Genomic DNA, 15921 nt, shown 5'->3' with positions numbered 1-15921 from the left:
GCCAGGCAACTTCAGATGAGATCCAAAGAATAGGAACCAAGGATAAACGAGAGAGAGGAGAAACAGAACTTTTGTCATTTCATATCCACACTGAGTGCATTAAGCAGAAATTATGAAATGCTGATAAAGGTTGCACAGTCAGAAAAGGATTTAGTACTGCATGTTTCAGTTGCTGAATGAGTGTTATGAACCGCCCAGTCCGCTTGCTGGAGTGTTGTGTTTTGACATGGAAGCAGCGCGAGAAACTCAGCTAAGCCGACACAGCCAGGACCAGTTCCCAGCAGCGCATCCTACCTGATCAACCTGGTCTACTTCCTGGAGAGAAACAGACGAGGGGAAATCAAGCAGAACGAGAGAAAGAAACTTGTAAACAATCATGATAGTTTAAAAAAATCAAAACACTAATATGAAGGCACGACATGAAGGTACGACATTTAGTTATGTTATTCCCAAATTACACATTCATTCACGGTTCGGAAGCATCTCTGGAAGTACGTGACATAAAGGATTAGTTTTACATTCTTAGAGTGGCGCAGCGAGTGAGCGACCTCCAGTTTATACAGGGAAGGTGCTACGATATACACACGAACACGCTGATCTCCTTAAAAGATTTAGAACACAAAGGACTTAACGTCTTTTAACGATATTGTGTGTCTGACTAGCTAAAGGTACACGAGAAGAGTGTCTATCCCCTGGATTAATAGGATGAAAGAGACAGAAAAGACCAACAGTAAAAAACAAAACAAACAAAAAAACTAAGAATTAAAACATGTATAAAAAACATAACCATACGAAAATGGAACAAAGTCGTTTCTGAAAGTAGGTTTTTACGAATTAAAGCATTTACTATAGTTCTTTCCCAAAATTTTAGGAGTTCTCTAATCACAGATTAACCCTAGATCTGAAGTTTAAAAGACCTGTTTTGATAACGATGATCTCACTGACTAGTTCAAATTCAACAAGACGAAGTCTATCAAAAGTAGTCTGATGACAGGAGTTTCCCCAATTTGAAATAGGCTTCAGAAATGCAAACATGACGGAAGACAATGGCTTTGAAGCAAAAGGAAATCCATGTTTGTTTACAAATTGCTAAGAGAGAAACACAAAATGGTATCCAAATAAAATGACAACACTTTTTATCTACTTCCTCACTTGGTAAAAGAATCATAAGCCCATTACATTCGTATGCTAACCACTCAAACCTAATAGAAACATTTCTTGAAAAGTTGTGGCCTTTGACAACAATTCTCAAGGAATTAACAGATTAGTTAGCTTAAGCTATCCTCACAGGAGAAAAACAACCCAACTGTCTAATCACATTGCTTAATGATACATAATTAGACTTTTATATTTTATAGCTGAATAATAGCACTGATCAGGGGTCTGGGAAAACTTTTTTAAAAATCTGTAAATTTACTTCTAAGGACTTTAAATCTTCAAATTGTGATCTGGCAAACTGCTATGCCAATTTGATCCACCACAGGTGAGGACGACTTAAAAAGAAACAAACCATTCTACAGAGAAAACACCCTTACTTCTTCAAACTTCCAAAACAGTCTTATGAAGGAATCTGAACAGGACTTTCATCGTAACTGAGAAATGTCATGTCCATCACACCTACCCAAGTGCTATCGAAAGACCCAGAGAGTTCCCACCAGCATCATACGCTCCTTATAAAAAGGGCAAATGCCTCTGTAGAGCCCTTGCACGATTGTGGGCGGGGGAGGTTATGAGGGAAGCAGCTGAATGGGCGGACAGGAATTGGGGTGGTTGACAGAGAAGTTCTGGAATCAGAAGGGGCGGCCGCACAACACTGAACGACCTAAATTCTACTGAATTAGTCGCTTTAAAATGGGTAGTTTTACCTTCACGTGAAATTCATCTCAACAAAGTGTTTTTTAAGTCTAAGAAAACCCACAAGCGTCAGTACTTTCTCACAACTATTGCACTTTTAAGGATTGTTACCATATGCTCGTCACGTTACCACGTAGTTTACTTTCCCTTAGTCTAACACTTGTAGAAAAAAATAGACGTTTACGTTCCTTTTCGACTTTTCAAGCTCTACAATTCTCGGTGCTACTTCTAATAGCTTTCGTTTCAGAAAAGCCTCTCAAGGTCGAACACGTAAGCACACGGAGACACGGCAGAACTGGCTTCGCCGACACATGCGAACAAGAAGCACGCGCGCTGAAGCAGCGGGGCCCGGCGTGCTGGCGCTTACCTGAATCACCCCCTCCATCATGCTCACCATCTTGTTGACTATGGCAATCACTTTGTGAGTACGCTCTGTAGGACTGACATCGGGTCTGTACTGGCTCGACAATACATACCGACATGCCATATATAATACATATGTAGGTGACAACTTAAAATGGACTGTAGAGCTATTAGTATAATTTATAATGGCAGATAAAAATGAATCTTCAGCTGTGAAAAGATTTCAAAAAAGAAGAAAAAGAAAAAAAAGAACAAAAAAAAAACCCATGAAAATCAGATGGAGAAAAATGGAACAAGAAATAATTCACTAACAATGGAATCTGAAATTACTCACAACTTTCCCTGAATTCAATGCTTGCAGGCAGTATGAGTTCAGGCCCAAGAGCATCCTGAGTTCTGAAAAAAGAAAGAGGCCGCCTCTTAACATCAGATCACATGGCTACTGACAGTCAACCTATGTGTGTTTCTGCAACTATTTGCAAAATCTCTACACAGTTCGTACACATAATAAAGAGCCCAATGACTTGTTTTCACATGGAAACCATTCAAACATGCAGATGAGCGTACTGGGAGTGATCCTATCCCTACACCTCACAGAGGTCGGTTCCTTGCAGTATCTGCTTCCATCGAGAGAACAGACCCGACCACGATTCTCTATTATGCATGAAGACTGCGCACAGCGGGGCGACCAGGCTGCCGCGCACCTGCCACGGCAACGGCTCGAGTAACAATGCAAAGACGCTGCTGGGAGACACAAAGGAAAACTAAACCACAGTGAGCTTGAAACTGAGCTCTTACAAAGGAGAACAAGTTGCTAAGAGCCAGACGCTGCCCTTCTCTTCTGATAAAGGTTACCCAAGACGATTCCTACAGACCCCTTCGGTCGCTCAGTATTAGCATTTCTCAAGCTCACAGTGAAGCACACCTTTATAAAAAAAAAAAAAAAAAAAAAAGGCCTCCTACTCACATTTTTTTTTTTAAAGTCACATAAATTCCACTTTTCATCATCTAGCCTGACACTACAAACACAAGGAATTGCCAAGAAATAGAAACCAAGAGCAACTATAATTTGTAACCCTTGTAAGAATTAGCACTAATGTTTATGTGTTTCCAGGCATCCTGATCAAAGTGATTCAAAGGTTAGGTACATTTCTGTTTCTCTAAGAGCTCTTCAAATAGTGGGTCACTCTGTCCCCACGGGTAGGATCAAAGGTTCACGGTCCTGTGAAAGTCTCCTTTCAGTATGAATATATGCATATGGAGGTTATGTGTCCACCAGCACACGATGTAAAATTTGATTCTGTGTTGCATATTGGTCAAACAACGTCTGAAAGCCATTAATAAGCACAGAATTTCTACAATGTGTAAGACGAATCGTTACCAATCCGATTTAGATCTCCTCACTGCTGCAGTTACACTGTTCTCCACGGCGTTCAGTTTAGTTGTTCTTTCACGCAGACACGGGATTCGAATCTCAAGCAATTTAATTATTACTCTACGTTAGTCTGCCACTAACTACATTTTGCGTAGAACACAGGTAAGTCCCGCTGCCCTAACAAGCTGGCAAGTGATCGGGTTCCTGAAGAGTTTAAACCTTTATCATTTTAGCTCAGCTTTAACAGAGATGATCAGGGCAAATCTTCCGAAAATCTGTCCTCGACTAGATGAAGGAAACTGACAGTAAAAGCGATGAACCGTGTTGCGTCTTTCCACAAACTTGACTGAAGAAGAGTAAAGAGTGAGGCTATGAGGACTTAGACCGGGAGGGAGACAACTATTGAGGTAAATACGGATCAAACAACAGGGAGGTCAATATTCACATGAAGCGTCACATTTGCTGAAGCGGAGCATCAACATCGCCGTTGATATTTAAGAACCTGTGAGGGACTGAAAGGACATTTTCAGCAGCAACCACTCACGCATTTACCCTGGACGTAACAACTTCTTCAAAAATGAAGAGAAGAGGGAAAGAATGTGTGGTGGCTGCAGGTCTCCACGACCACAGACGCAAGTGGCTCCTTCCCGCAGGCCCGTGCTCCCCTCCCGCCCCTGCGCACTGAGGCCTCGACCGGGAGAAAATCCAACGCCATTACCCCGAACTATCAGAATCACTAGAAGGAAAAACAAAATTCTTTTCAACAAATTACGTGCTTCAAAACTTCTCATCTAGTCTGTGATCTGGGATTTGGATTTAACTCGACAATGCAGGTATAAAAAAGCTCTTCAGACAGAATTTGTATGCTCAACTACGTTTTAACAAGTCTGTTAACTGCCACACATACAGACAGCTAAAACTGCAGAGATCTTTCAGTTCATTAAACAATAAACTGGGTGAACCTCACTTGTCTGTTTCATCCATTTGAGAAATCTGGTAAAAATAAGAAATATAAAATCTCACTGAAAAAGTAAACGTGTCAGTGGTAATTTAAGGAACTCCATTATTCAAAAAGATTTTTTCCTTGACTAAAACTAGTGTTTTTAAACATATTTATTAAAGTAACTTCGGTTTTTATGAACAGACCAATGAAGCGTTGCTTATGCCCACATTGGAGATGGAAATACAAAGACTGGAAGCAGAAGAATCATGTTTCCATCACGCTGTAGCACCAACCAAATAATACGTATTTATAGGTCAAATAAAACCTTTGGTGAAATCTTTGCTGGCAGGATAAGATAAATTCTAACACGCAACTGGCCATCATCTGACTCCTCTGACACCGTATTAATATAGTTTACAGTGCTAAACATCTTATTCTAGAATACGCCACCAGAAACAAGCACACAGAAAGTAGACTTATTACTACATCTAAAAACATTCACAATCAACAAAATTCTCATAACGAAAAGCCCACAATAAAAACAAGGTAAAAACCTGAGATTTCCACAGGAACCTAGAAATCGCATTACTGTGATGAGTGGTATTAAAGTCTTATAACACACAGCGCCCTCTACTGGAAGGCAGAAGATTAAAGAACCAAATCAGCTGCCTGTCACCAAATTGGTAAGTGACCTTGGGCCAGACATGGGCCTCAGGTATTGGATCTGAAAGAGAAGAGTTAGAATGGCTTCATGAAAACTTTGAACAGATTTTTGGTGGGCGCCTCGGTCCCCCTGCTGACACCAGCCCGCATGGTACGAGGACACAGGAGTGGTCTTCCAGCCGCCGTGTCCGTGTAGATGCCTCTGCCGAAGCGCTCTGCGGCTCCAGCTCACCAGCATTTGAACTCATCACTGGTTATCTGAGGCACTGACATTACTTTTCAACATTTAAACAATTTTAGAAATCGCAAGAAAGTAGAATTCTAATTAAGGTAACGTGTACTTAAAAATCCTAAGAAAAGGAAATAACAAAAGGCAGACAGAACTTCTCTCTTCAAGAACAAGGACAGGAGACAATATTCATCCCTACCCACCTCGGCAGGAAGACGTGCCACGTCAGAGCGGGAGACGTGGTAACGTGGCACTCGTAATTCTTAACTCCACTTAAAATCGTTTTTGGCTTTTAACATGTGTATTTAAACATGTAAGGATTTCATCTACAAACAGGTGAAATGGCCAGTCGTAGAGTGTCTTAATATACAAATGATCAAATATCAAACTCCTGTAAAAACTTCCCTTCTCCTTGTTTTTATAGAATAGCACATTTAAAATAGAAGCATTTTTAATTCAAAGTGCCTCCTGCTTCACCTGGGCAGATGGCACCGTGGCACAGAAGCAAGGGACACACACAGCTGCTGACGATGCCTTTTCTTCCAGTTCAGCAACACGAACAGAAAATCCTCTCTACAACCACGCTAACATTCTCAAAACATCAGCTAAACCCTCAGCAGTCACTAGGCCATCCCCCAACCCTCCCCCCGAGTCCCCCTGGTCCCCAAACCCACCCCCCCAACCCGTCCGAGTCCCACCCGTCTGACTGCACGGGAACCACGTCCTACCTGTTTTCTTGCCGGCGGTAGTCCTGCTGCTCCAGTCTCAGCATCGGCTTCACTGTCCCGCGCTCGGCCGTGCTGGGGGCAGGCAGTGCCCTGTCGCTGTCCAGCCTGGTGGCGCTCTAAGCCGAGAGAAAACACGGAGCGTTTACAGACAGCGTGCAAGCCAGCCACGCTCACACAGACTGCTGCAGGGGAACAGCTGATGCCAGGCTGCCCGTCGGGGGGGGCGAGACAGAGATGCCGGAGAAGAGCAGGGAGCAGAAAAGGGCACGGCCGTGCTGAGGACGTCAGGTGCACAGACACACGCCCAAGAACACGGTCACTGAAAGAACAAACCACACAGCTGCTTTCCTGTTCAAAGAGCTAAAGGCGGGCCCTAACACACAGGCGTGCGGAGGCGGTGCGTGTAAACGGGGCTCTTCAAAACGGGCAGGGACGGGAGCGACTCCTCCCAAACGCTCTCTCAAATCAGAACAGAGCTGAGTGTGTGTCCACTCTGAAAAGTCAGGGTCCTTCTTTTACTTGTAAGGAAGGGATTTAAAAATCTGCTCATGACAGCTCAACACCCAATGAAGAACTCAGGACAGAGGCTGGTTTGGTTCTTGCCCTTCATCAGGAGAGAAAGAACACAATACAGGGGCCCGATACAGTACACTTCAGTCCTTCGAAGGAGGGCACGTCCCTAACCACCCCGTGGCAGAGGGAAAAGCTTACCCGGGTTATTAAGCAAACAACAGGAACAGCATCATTCTACTTATACAAAGAAATTCACCGTAGCAAAAATGTTATGTGAGATTTCTCACTACATCTGTTTATTGTAGAAATTGAGCTTGACAACAGAAGCCATTCTTATCAACTAGAGAGTAACTTTGGGCCGTATCTTTACAGTTTTTCATATTTTCCATAAAGGAGGTTATACAACCCCCTTCACAAAAAATACTCCTTTTCATGTGTTGTAAACATCGGATGGTATTTTTATGTCACAGAACTGTAATGGCTGCGTAACAGCTGTCTGTTTACCAAAGTTCACTGAACTAATCCTTTGTTAGGCTGTTTAAAATGTTCACCAGTCCAGGGTGTCCTGGCAATCACGTTTGTAAATACATGCATTCATACACAATAAATACTTTCATAAAATACACTTATAAAAATAAAATTCCTTGGCCAGGATGGCAGCACAGACTACAAAAAACTGTTATAAATGGATAAGGAGGCAATGGGTAAGTAAATTATGGTACGTTTATAAGCTAACATATTATAAAACAATTTTAGGTTGTTTTCAAATAAAAGGCTTACAAAATAATAGCCAAAGGAAGCAGGACAGAAAGGTGTGGATGTGTGCAGATACTTATTTTTTTTCATTTTATTTTTAATGTTTATTTTTGGGAAAGAGAGTGCGAGCGGGGCAGGGGCAGAGAGAGAGGGAGACACGGAATCCGAAGCAGGCTCCAGGCTCTGGGCAGTCAGGCAGAGCCCAACACGGGGCTCGAACCCACGAACCGTAAGATCATGACCCGAGCCGACGTCGGACACTTAACTGACTGAGCCACCCAGGCACCCCTCATTATTTTTAAATGTATAAATGAACACATCTACAACAGAAAGAGATTAGAAGAGGATCCACGAAAATGTTATCAACAGTCAACTATTAACTGCAGATGAATGATTTTCATTTTTTTCCTCATTTTGCTGAGTTTTCTGTTTCGAGCATACATTTTTATAAGAAACTAAACTTTTTATGAAGACAGCTGCATCTGGTTCCAAGAGTACCTGCTCACGTACTTCTCAGAGGGGTCTCTGCTGCAGCTCCAGTGCCCCAGGCACCTTCTCACCACGAGAAGAACAGCAGTGAACATACCGAGTGGGACCCTTACCTCCACCAAGTCAACAAACAAGGCAAGCGTCAGCTGGCACAGAGAATTTAAAATAAGGCGCTGTAACTATGAACTATGAACCAAGCATGAACTATGCTTGGACGCTCAAGTAGATTTCAAGGAGGAATGAGCAGAAAGGAGCCGGCTGCACGAAAACCAGCAGGAAGGACAGTCGAGGAAGAACAAACTGGCCCCAGTGCCCGGATGGGAAGGAGGCGCGTGTTCTGTGCACAGGCCAGGTCGAGAGGGGAGGTGGCCGGGGCCGAAGGAGCTGTGTGAGCCAGAGGGAAGTGTGTGACATTTGGGATGAGAAGCCACTGGGGGCTTGGAGAGCCGGGCGGTAACGGGCTCTAAGTCGTATGTTCAGAACACGAGCCTGGCCGTGGGGGAGAAGAGTGACGAGCCAGGGCAGCAGCAGAAAGGCCAACTCGGAGGCCATGCAGCATTTCTGCCGTGTGACGACTGCAGCCAGTGTCACCCACAGAAGCAGTGACGGGGAGAGGCAGGTAGCTGCGGACTACTTCGGTCCAACGCAAACGGAACACGCCGACACTGAAGGCTGAGAAGGAAGCAAGGACAAGCAGTGACGGGCTTCTGCTGGAACGATACCACGGACGAGGGTACCACTTACTGACGGGGAAGGGCGAGGAGGCTCAAGAGAGCCCAGCCCTGCTCTAGCCGTGGTGCGTGCGAAACACGTGTCAGACACCACCATGGCCACGTCAAGCAAGCTTCTGGGGTCCGGAGAGGTCGGGGCCAAGGATACAGTCAAGGGTAATGAACACATCCGTGTATTTTAACTACCAACGGCCTAAGATCACCTAGGGAACAAGTACAGACAGGAGAGAAGGGGCCTTGGGTCTGAAACCGAGTTTTGAGGTTTCAGTGGAGGGGACGGGGAAGGAGGAGGCATGGGCAGATGAGCCAGAGGAGGACTGAGCACCGATGGGGGAGAAACCAGGAGAACGACACCCTGGGGGCCGAAGTCAGGCAGCGTCCCCAGTATGCAGTAGGGGCCCAGTTTAGACAGAGGAGACACAGGCCACGGACTCAGCCGTGCAGAGGCCATCAGCGACCGGGACACACACAGTCCCTCCGACAGCAGGAGCCAATGGGAGCCGAGAGGAGAAGACGGAATAACAGGGAGCGGACCGCAGATTGTTTCCTCAAGAAATCGTGCTAGGAAGAGAAGCAGAAAGCTGGGCAAGGGCTGGAGCGCACGGTACAGTTGTTAGAACAGGAGACAGAGCAGCGTGTCCGCATGGCGGCTGCTGTGCCGTGGCCTCAACGAACCACAGCCTCGGCGGCCCCTTCCGGAAGGCGAAGGAAGTGGGTGCTGTGTGCCACCCCAGGCCCAAGCCTAAGCAGGCCGGTCGGTTCCACGATTCTTGTGAGACACCCAAACATCTGGCCACCCCTGTGGAGAGACGAGCAAGCTGTCCCAGGGAGAAAACAGGAGAACACGTGGAGAGGGGGGCCCGGCCACCTGCGTCCCGGCACAGCCGGGCCACCTCATCGCCCACTAGCAGCCGAATGCAGCAACTCGAGTAACCCCCAGCAAGACCGGCCAACGAACAGCCCGGGCGAGTCCAAACCACACGGTACAGCTGTGCACAAGTAAAACGGGTGCTGTGCGTCCTTGGTCAGTTAGGTTGGGGTGGTTTGTTACTGAGCGATATAGATAACCAGAACGAGGACACAAATCCCCCATCACGCGGAGATACAGGACAACAGTGGGGGCAAGGTCCCCGAGAAGGTAAGCTGGCAGGTAGAGGAGAGGGGAAGTCCACGGTCTCCAGCGGTCACCTGACGGAGAAGGGCTGGTTCTACAGGGGATAAGCCTGGGCCCCCCGCTCGGAGGACACAGCCCAGCTCGCCACCCGCGGCCTTTGGTGTGGCGCCAGGAGACAGCACAGATCAGGACAGCAAGCCACGGTCAGAAGCCACTGTGAAGTCGGCTTTCGCAAGAGCTCCAGGAGCATACTCCCAACGCTTTGGCCACGGGGTCCAGAATGTTCCAGAATGCCACACAAACTCCCTGCTACAGGCAACGTGAAGTACCCACCTTGCTCGCTGGCAGCGCTGCCCCGCTGTGAACATCTCCCCCCAAATCGAAAGTTGTCTCCTGAACAATTCTGCCAGGGTAAAAAAAGAAAGACACTGAATTAACAATTCTCAAATGAAAAGGCATCGTTTTTCTTAACACAAAAGGAACGGCTAAATATCCCAACTCAAAGATCAAGACGCCACTTTATTTTCAGCATATAAAGTCACAGAATGAAAACGCTGTTAAAACTTTATGAACTTTTCTTACTGCTCTATACTGAATACTCTCAGGATGCTTTTAAAACTATTATTTTAGTAACAATAAATTGGAAAGAACCATCCAAGAAACAAGCAAGCCGCTTCATCACATAATGGCACATAAATGAAGTGCCCAGTCTGTGGCGCCACGAGCCCGTCTGTCAACACAGGGAAAGCGACACTGACCTCAGGAGAAGACGGCACAGGCACTAAACTGCCTTCCTCTGAAAGCCAATCTGATGAGAGCTGAAAAGCTCACGGATACCACCACTTGGGCCACGATACAGAAATGGGGAGGCACCTGGGTGGTTCAGTCGGTCAGGTGTCCAACTCTTGATTGTGGCTCAGGTCACAGTTCACGGTACTGAGAGCCCCACTGCAGGCTCCGTGCCGACAGTGTGAAGCCTCTCTCTCTGCCCCTCCCCTCCCCTCATGTGCTCAAGCTCTCTCTCTCAAAATAAATACACGTTTAAAAAAAAAAATTTTAAGTCCTACTCAATAATGAGGGTAAATACAATCCATTAATCCCAGCCCAAGAGAGAGGCCCAATAAAAGGAAAACAAAGAGCCCTAAAAACATCTGGAAACCGACAAGATGGGTTAGTGCCTACATTTCCGGGACTTCTGCACAAGACAGTCAAAGAGAACGATAACCTCTTTTGTTACAGTATTTGAAAGACAAGGGTCTAGTTTCACAGCAGTGTGGTAACTTTAAACTCATGTTTAAGTCCAATCTATAGAATGAAACCGCAAAGAGATGAGGAAACTCAAAACAATTCTTCGAATTAGAAAATCTGATACAAATTCCTCCTCTACCTCATCACTAAGAAAATAAAATCATCTGGGGGGCACCTGGGTGGCTCAGTGGGTTGAGCACCCGACTTCCATTTGGGTCATGATCTCACGGTTCGTGGGTTCGAGCCCCCGTCGGGCTCTGTGCTGACAGCCCAGAGCCTGGAGCCTGCTTCGGATTCTGTGTCTACCTCTCTCTCTGCTCCTGACCTAGTCATGCTCTGTCTCTGTCTCTCTCAAAAATAAACACACGTTAAAAAAAAAAAAAAAAAAAGAAAGAAAGAAAAGAAAATCATCTTGAAATGCAAAATAAAAGGGTGCCTGTGGGGCTCAAGTCGGTTGAGCATCCGACTCTTGGTTTTGGCTCAGGTAATGATCTCCACCTTCATGAGTTCAAGCCCCAGGTCGGGCTCTATGCTGACAGCGTGGAGCCTGCTTGGGATTTTCTCTCTCTCTGCCCCTCCCCCACTAGTGTGGGCACACACACTCAAAACATAAACATTAAAAAAACTACAAAATATCATCACTTTAAAATAGGAACTTGAGAAAGTACAAGCGTTTACTAAAAGTTACATCTTCTCATCTATCCTGTGTCACTAAGATATTTACAAAACATAGAAACTGTTCTCCTGGTTTCTAATGGTTTGAATGGGAAATTCAGTTTAGCTACTCTGTCTCTGGTAATGCAAAAAAGAAGTATGATAGTTCACCTCCCTCTGTCATCTCTCAAAGCTACATATACACCTTACCCATCCCTGACTCCCTCTTATCGACATAAATATAGCCAAAGCTTTCTTGACTCCACCTGTAATTATTCTAGAACAACAAATTCATTTAACACCATGCAAAGCCCATTATTTTTTCACCAAAGCTGACAAAACTAAAATTTAACATGGACTCAGCTGCATTACATTCTGGATACACTAAACGATTACAAAGTGACTTCATTCATGACTTTGATGACATTATCTCAGTATGGCCTGTGAGGGCAAGAACCAGGTCTTGATCACGTCAGCACTCAGAGCACAATGACACATGACACTGGTGCTCAATGAATACAGACTAGATAAATACATAAGTGAATAGATGAATGAATAAAATTCCCACGCTGGCCATCAACATCAAATTGTGCTACCCTAGGGGCTCCGTCGGTTGAGCGTCCGACTTCGGCTCAGGTCACGATCTCGCGGTCCGTGAGTCCGAGCCCCGCGTCGGGCTCTGTGCCGACGGCTCGGAGCCTGGAGCTGCTTCGGATTCTGTGTCTCCCTCTCTCTGTCCCCTCCCCTGCTCACACACAGTCTGTCTCTCTCTCAAAAACAAACATTAAAACAAGAAAAAAAACCACAATGAGATGTCATCTCACCCAGTTAGAATGGCTATTACTGAAAACATTAACAAGAGTCATAGGAGGGAAATACCAGGTGTTGGCGAGAATGTGGAGAAGAGGGAACCAGTGCGCAGTGCTGGTGGGAACGTACATTTGCGCAGCACTGCGGGAAACGGTACGGAGTTCCTCAAAAACGAAAAGCACAAGCACCATATGATCCAGCAATTCCACTGCTGGGTATTTATCTGAAGAAAATGGAAACGTGGACTTGAAAAGGCAGATCTGCATCCTAGGCTCACTGCAGCATAATTTACAGCAGCTGAGATATAAAAGCAACCTAAGGGTCCCGTGACAGATAAATGAATAAAGTCGCGGTGTGTGTACGTGTACGTACGTACGTACGTACACACACACACACCCACACACACACACACACACACACACACACACAGAGGAGTATTACTCAGCCAGAAGAAAGCAGCTTGCCATTTGCCACAATAGGGATGGACCCTAAGAGCACTGTACTACGTAAAATAAGCCAGACGGAGAAAAACAAGTACCATATATCTCGCTTATACGTGGAATGTAGAAAGATGAAAACAAAAACAAAAGCTCACAGACACAGAACAGACTGGCAGTTGCCAAAGGCAGAGGCTGGGAGGCTGTGGGTAAAAGGTAGAAACTTCCAGTTATAAAATAAAGAGAAGTCCTGGGGACGTGACGTACGGCATGGAAACCATAGTTAGTTACTACTGTACTGCAGGTCTGCAAGTTGCTAAGAGAGTTCATCTTAAAAGTCCTCATCGCAAGTAAAACAACCGTGTGCAGGTCTGGTGACGGATGCTACCCAGACTGTGTGCCCACTTATACCGCATCAGAATGCTGTGCACCTGAAACTAATATATGTCGATTACACCTCGGTTAACAAACACACATACACACGTCTGTGAAACATTAAATACTTGGGTTACTGGGTTATCGATCTAGAAATGTGTGTAACAGTTGCACAATAGAGCAAAATTATGTGTTTATAAAGAAATGACACTTCTTTCTCATCTATGGACGGACACGTAAGTGCTGGTAGATTCAACCAGTGAGCAGTTTCACCAGGTTGATAGGAAAAAGATGTAATACTAATTAACATAAAATTTCACAGCACATTCCTGTCTAGGAGACCTAAGCCACGTCCCTGACACGACCTCTGCTTCCGGCCAGAGACACAACAAGGAGACGACTGTCGGCCCCCAAAGCAGGGACCATTACGGCAGAACAGCCGGGAGTGATCCCTCCCTCCACGGAAAACATCCCAGGGCAAGACGTCCCAGGGCAAGACGTCGCGGCGGTGGTGCGCCCACGCTCAGCAGCAGATGCAGACCGTTACCACCGCCACCAGCAGACACGGGACCCGCGACTCAGGGACAAAGCACAGCCGGGGGTAACCGCAGGAACTGCTGAAAATCAACATGGAACACACCAGAAGAAACCGCGTCGTACGATCATGTCTTTGGAATGAGTGTGGCAAGAAAACCCTCAGGCAGGCAGAGCGGTCTCTGGTGCTGAAAGAAAGCAGCAGAGCTGAAGAAGAGCTGAGGACTAAAATGGAAAACATTAAAAATAATGACAAATGAAAGGAAATGAAACAAAACCATCTGAACATGACTATGTGCTGGAAGAAAAGAGGCTACGTATAGGTCATGACACAGACAGGAAAGGAGGATGTGCCTGATAAATAAACGAGACCTTAAAAAAAGAAGAGAAAAGCTCCTCCCAGATGCAAAACAGAAGGGTGAGGTTGGACACGCATTCAGCTTAAACTTGGAACAGCATCAGACAGAAACGGACTTTGAGTGGGAAAGCCCCTGTTGGTCTTCCTTAGGAGCGGAGATCGAGGGATGGGTCCTGCGTCGCAATTGGGAGCTCACAGTGAGAGGCGACCAGCCCGTGACACGTCCCACATCCAATCTGCCCACATGGACATGTGTGAGGACCCCCAAGGTGTCAGTGTGCAGAGAGGCGTCACGTCTTTACTTGTACCGGCTGCCTCTGATCGCTTCCTTGGCCAGGACTCCACCAGGACCCAGGACGAACTGATAACCCACCAGGCACCATCACAGTAGGCTTTATAAAGCCGAGAAACTGGCAAGAGACAATTCCAAGCAGCCACAAGTTCGCACCTGGCCCACAGCGCAAGCTCTGAGCAGCGGGCTGAGCAAAGGCAGGCCCCGGAAGGAAACAATGGGCCGGGCAGCACAGAGAGCGGCCCCGCGCTGTTCCTGGCCCCACATCCTGTTCCCGGCACCCTCCTGGAGCAGGGCTCCTACCGCACGCAGGCTCTCTGGTGGCCATCAACGGCACGAGCCGTCGGGCTCGAAGGGCCACGTGGCTATTTTCCCAAGACCCGTGCCCTAGCAACCTGCGGAACGGATAACAGAGTAGCCAGACAGCGAGCGCCTGCTTTATAAAAAACGATCGGTGTCCTAGTGAAGTCCTACTCCCTCCCCACTCAGGAACTCTTACTAGATGGCCAGTAAGGACTTTTGTTTTCTGGTGACAGGCCCACGCGGCAAGTCCTCAGAAAGGCACCAGGTGGAGCTGAGACACTTCTAATGCCGCACGTGTTTCACTAACGCGGGCAGAAAAACACCTCCCCAAAAGTTGTAGCTCCACGGGACCATCACGGAGAATACCACCAGTTCTTCCTGAGAGAGTGAAGTATCGGCCAAAAAGACAAACCCTGAAAATAACTTAAAAACCAGCCCCAACTTCCAATGTTCAGATAAAGTCAAGACCTCTTTCTTCCTCCTCCAAAACCAGCCCAAATCAACAAGAACAAACCCCACTTGGAATGTTTAAAAATAAAACCACCTGTAATAACGCACGCCTGATTCTGATCACTTCTCACACAATCAGACACCCTGAAACTCTCACAGCTGACATAGAATTACCCAGGCTTCTGTCTGGGGCCCTTGGCCGCCAGGCCTCCATCCACGGGTCTCTTGGCCACAGCGTGGTCCTGGCTGGGGTCCACAAACTTGAACACGTGTGACGCCCCAAACTGCACTTTCATCCCGCTCTGCAGCATGGTTGTCTCGGAGATGCGCTGTCCTTCCACGTACGTCTCGGCGTCCATGCTTCTCGGAGTCACGGTGACAACTCCATCCATGTTTGTGAGGTCACAGTGATGGGGCTGAATTCCTGATCCAAACAGCTAAGATAAAATCAAAGAAACTTCCGTCACAAAGGACACAGTACTTAAAAACAGAAGTTTTGGTACTTTTTAGTGGATTTCCTCCCAACAGGACAAACGTAAACACTGTCAAAATAGTGTCAAACTGAACACATTAATTTTAGCATCCAGTAACCTGACTGAAGACATACGGGGTTGAAAAGCACACGGCCACCTGAAACATTTATCAGATAATTAATAATCTGTACAGATCATTAGGATCACACACCCTTTATCTGTCTTACCG

The 15921-nt window shown here is 46.4% G+C and overlaps 1 protein-coding gene across 19 annotated transcripts in view; it reads right to left on the bottom strand.

Moving 5' to 3' along the window:
- AFDN (afadin, adherens junction formation factor) overlaps window positions 1–15921 on the bottom strand; it is a 140228-nt gene that overhangs the window by 56509 nt on the left and 67798 nt on the right. For 11 of the 19 annotated variants that reach the window (XM_058735910.1, XM_058735912.1, XM_058735919.1 and 8 more), the window contains 6 exons: window positions 15394–15656; window positions 10092–10161; window positions 6156–6271; window positions 2552–2613; window positions 2222–2427; window positions 295–315 (listed from right to left, as the gene is read on the bottom strand). In XM_058735910.1, coding sequence (XP_058591893.1) covers window positions 295–315; window positions 2222–2427; window positions 2552–2613; window positions 6156–6271; window positions 10092–10161; window positions 15394–15656 — 738 coding nt within the window. The remainder of the gene's footprint in view (window positions 1–294; window positions 316–2221; window positions 2428–2551; window positions 2614–6155; window positions 6272–10091; window positions 10162–15393; window positions 15657–15921) is intronic. The other 8 variants (XM_058735923.1, XM_058735921.1, XM_058735916.1 and 5 more) reach the window with 1 other exon arrangement.

This window comes from Neofelis nebulosa, chromosome 6, assembly GCF_028018385.1.
Source record: "Neofelis nebulosa isolate mNeoNeb1 chromosome 6, mNeoNeb1.pri, whole genome shotgun sequence".
Lineage (NCBI taxonomy): Eukaryota > Metazoa > Chordata > Mammalia > Carnivora > Felidae > Neofelis > Neofelis nebulosa.
This window is presented reverse-complemented; position numbering and strand designations above follow the sequence as displayed.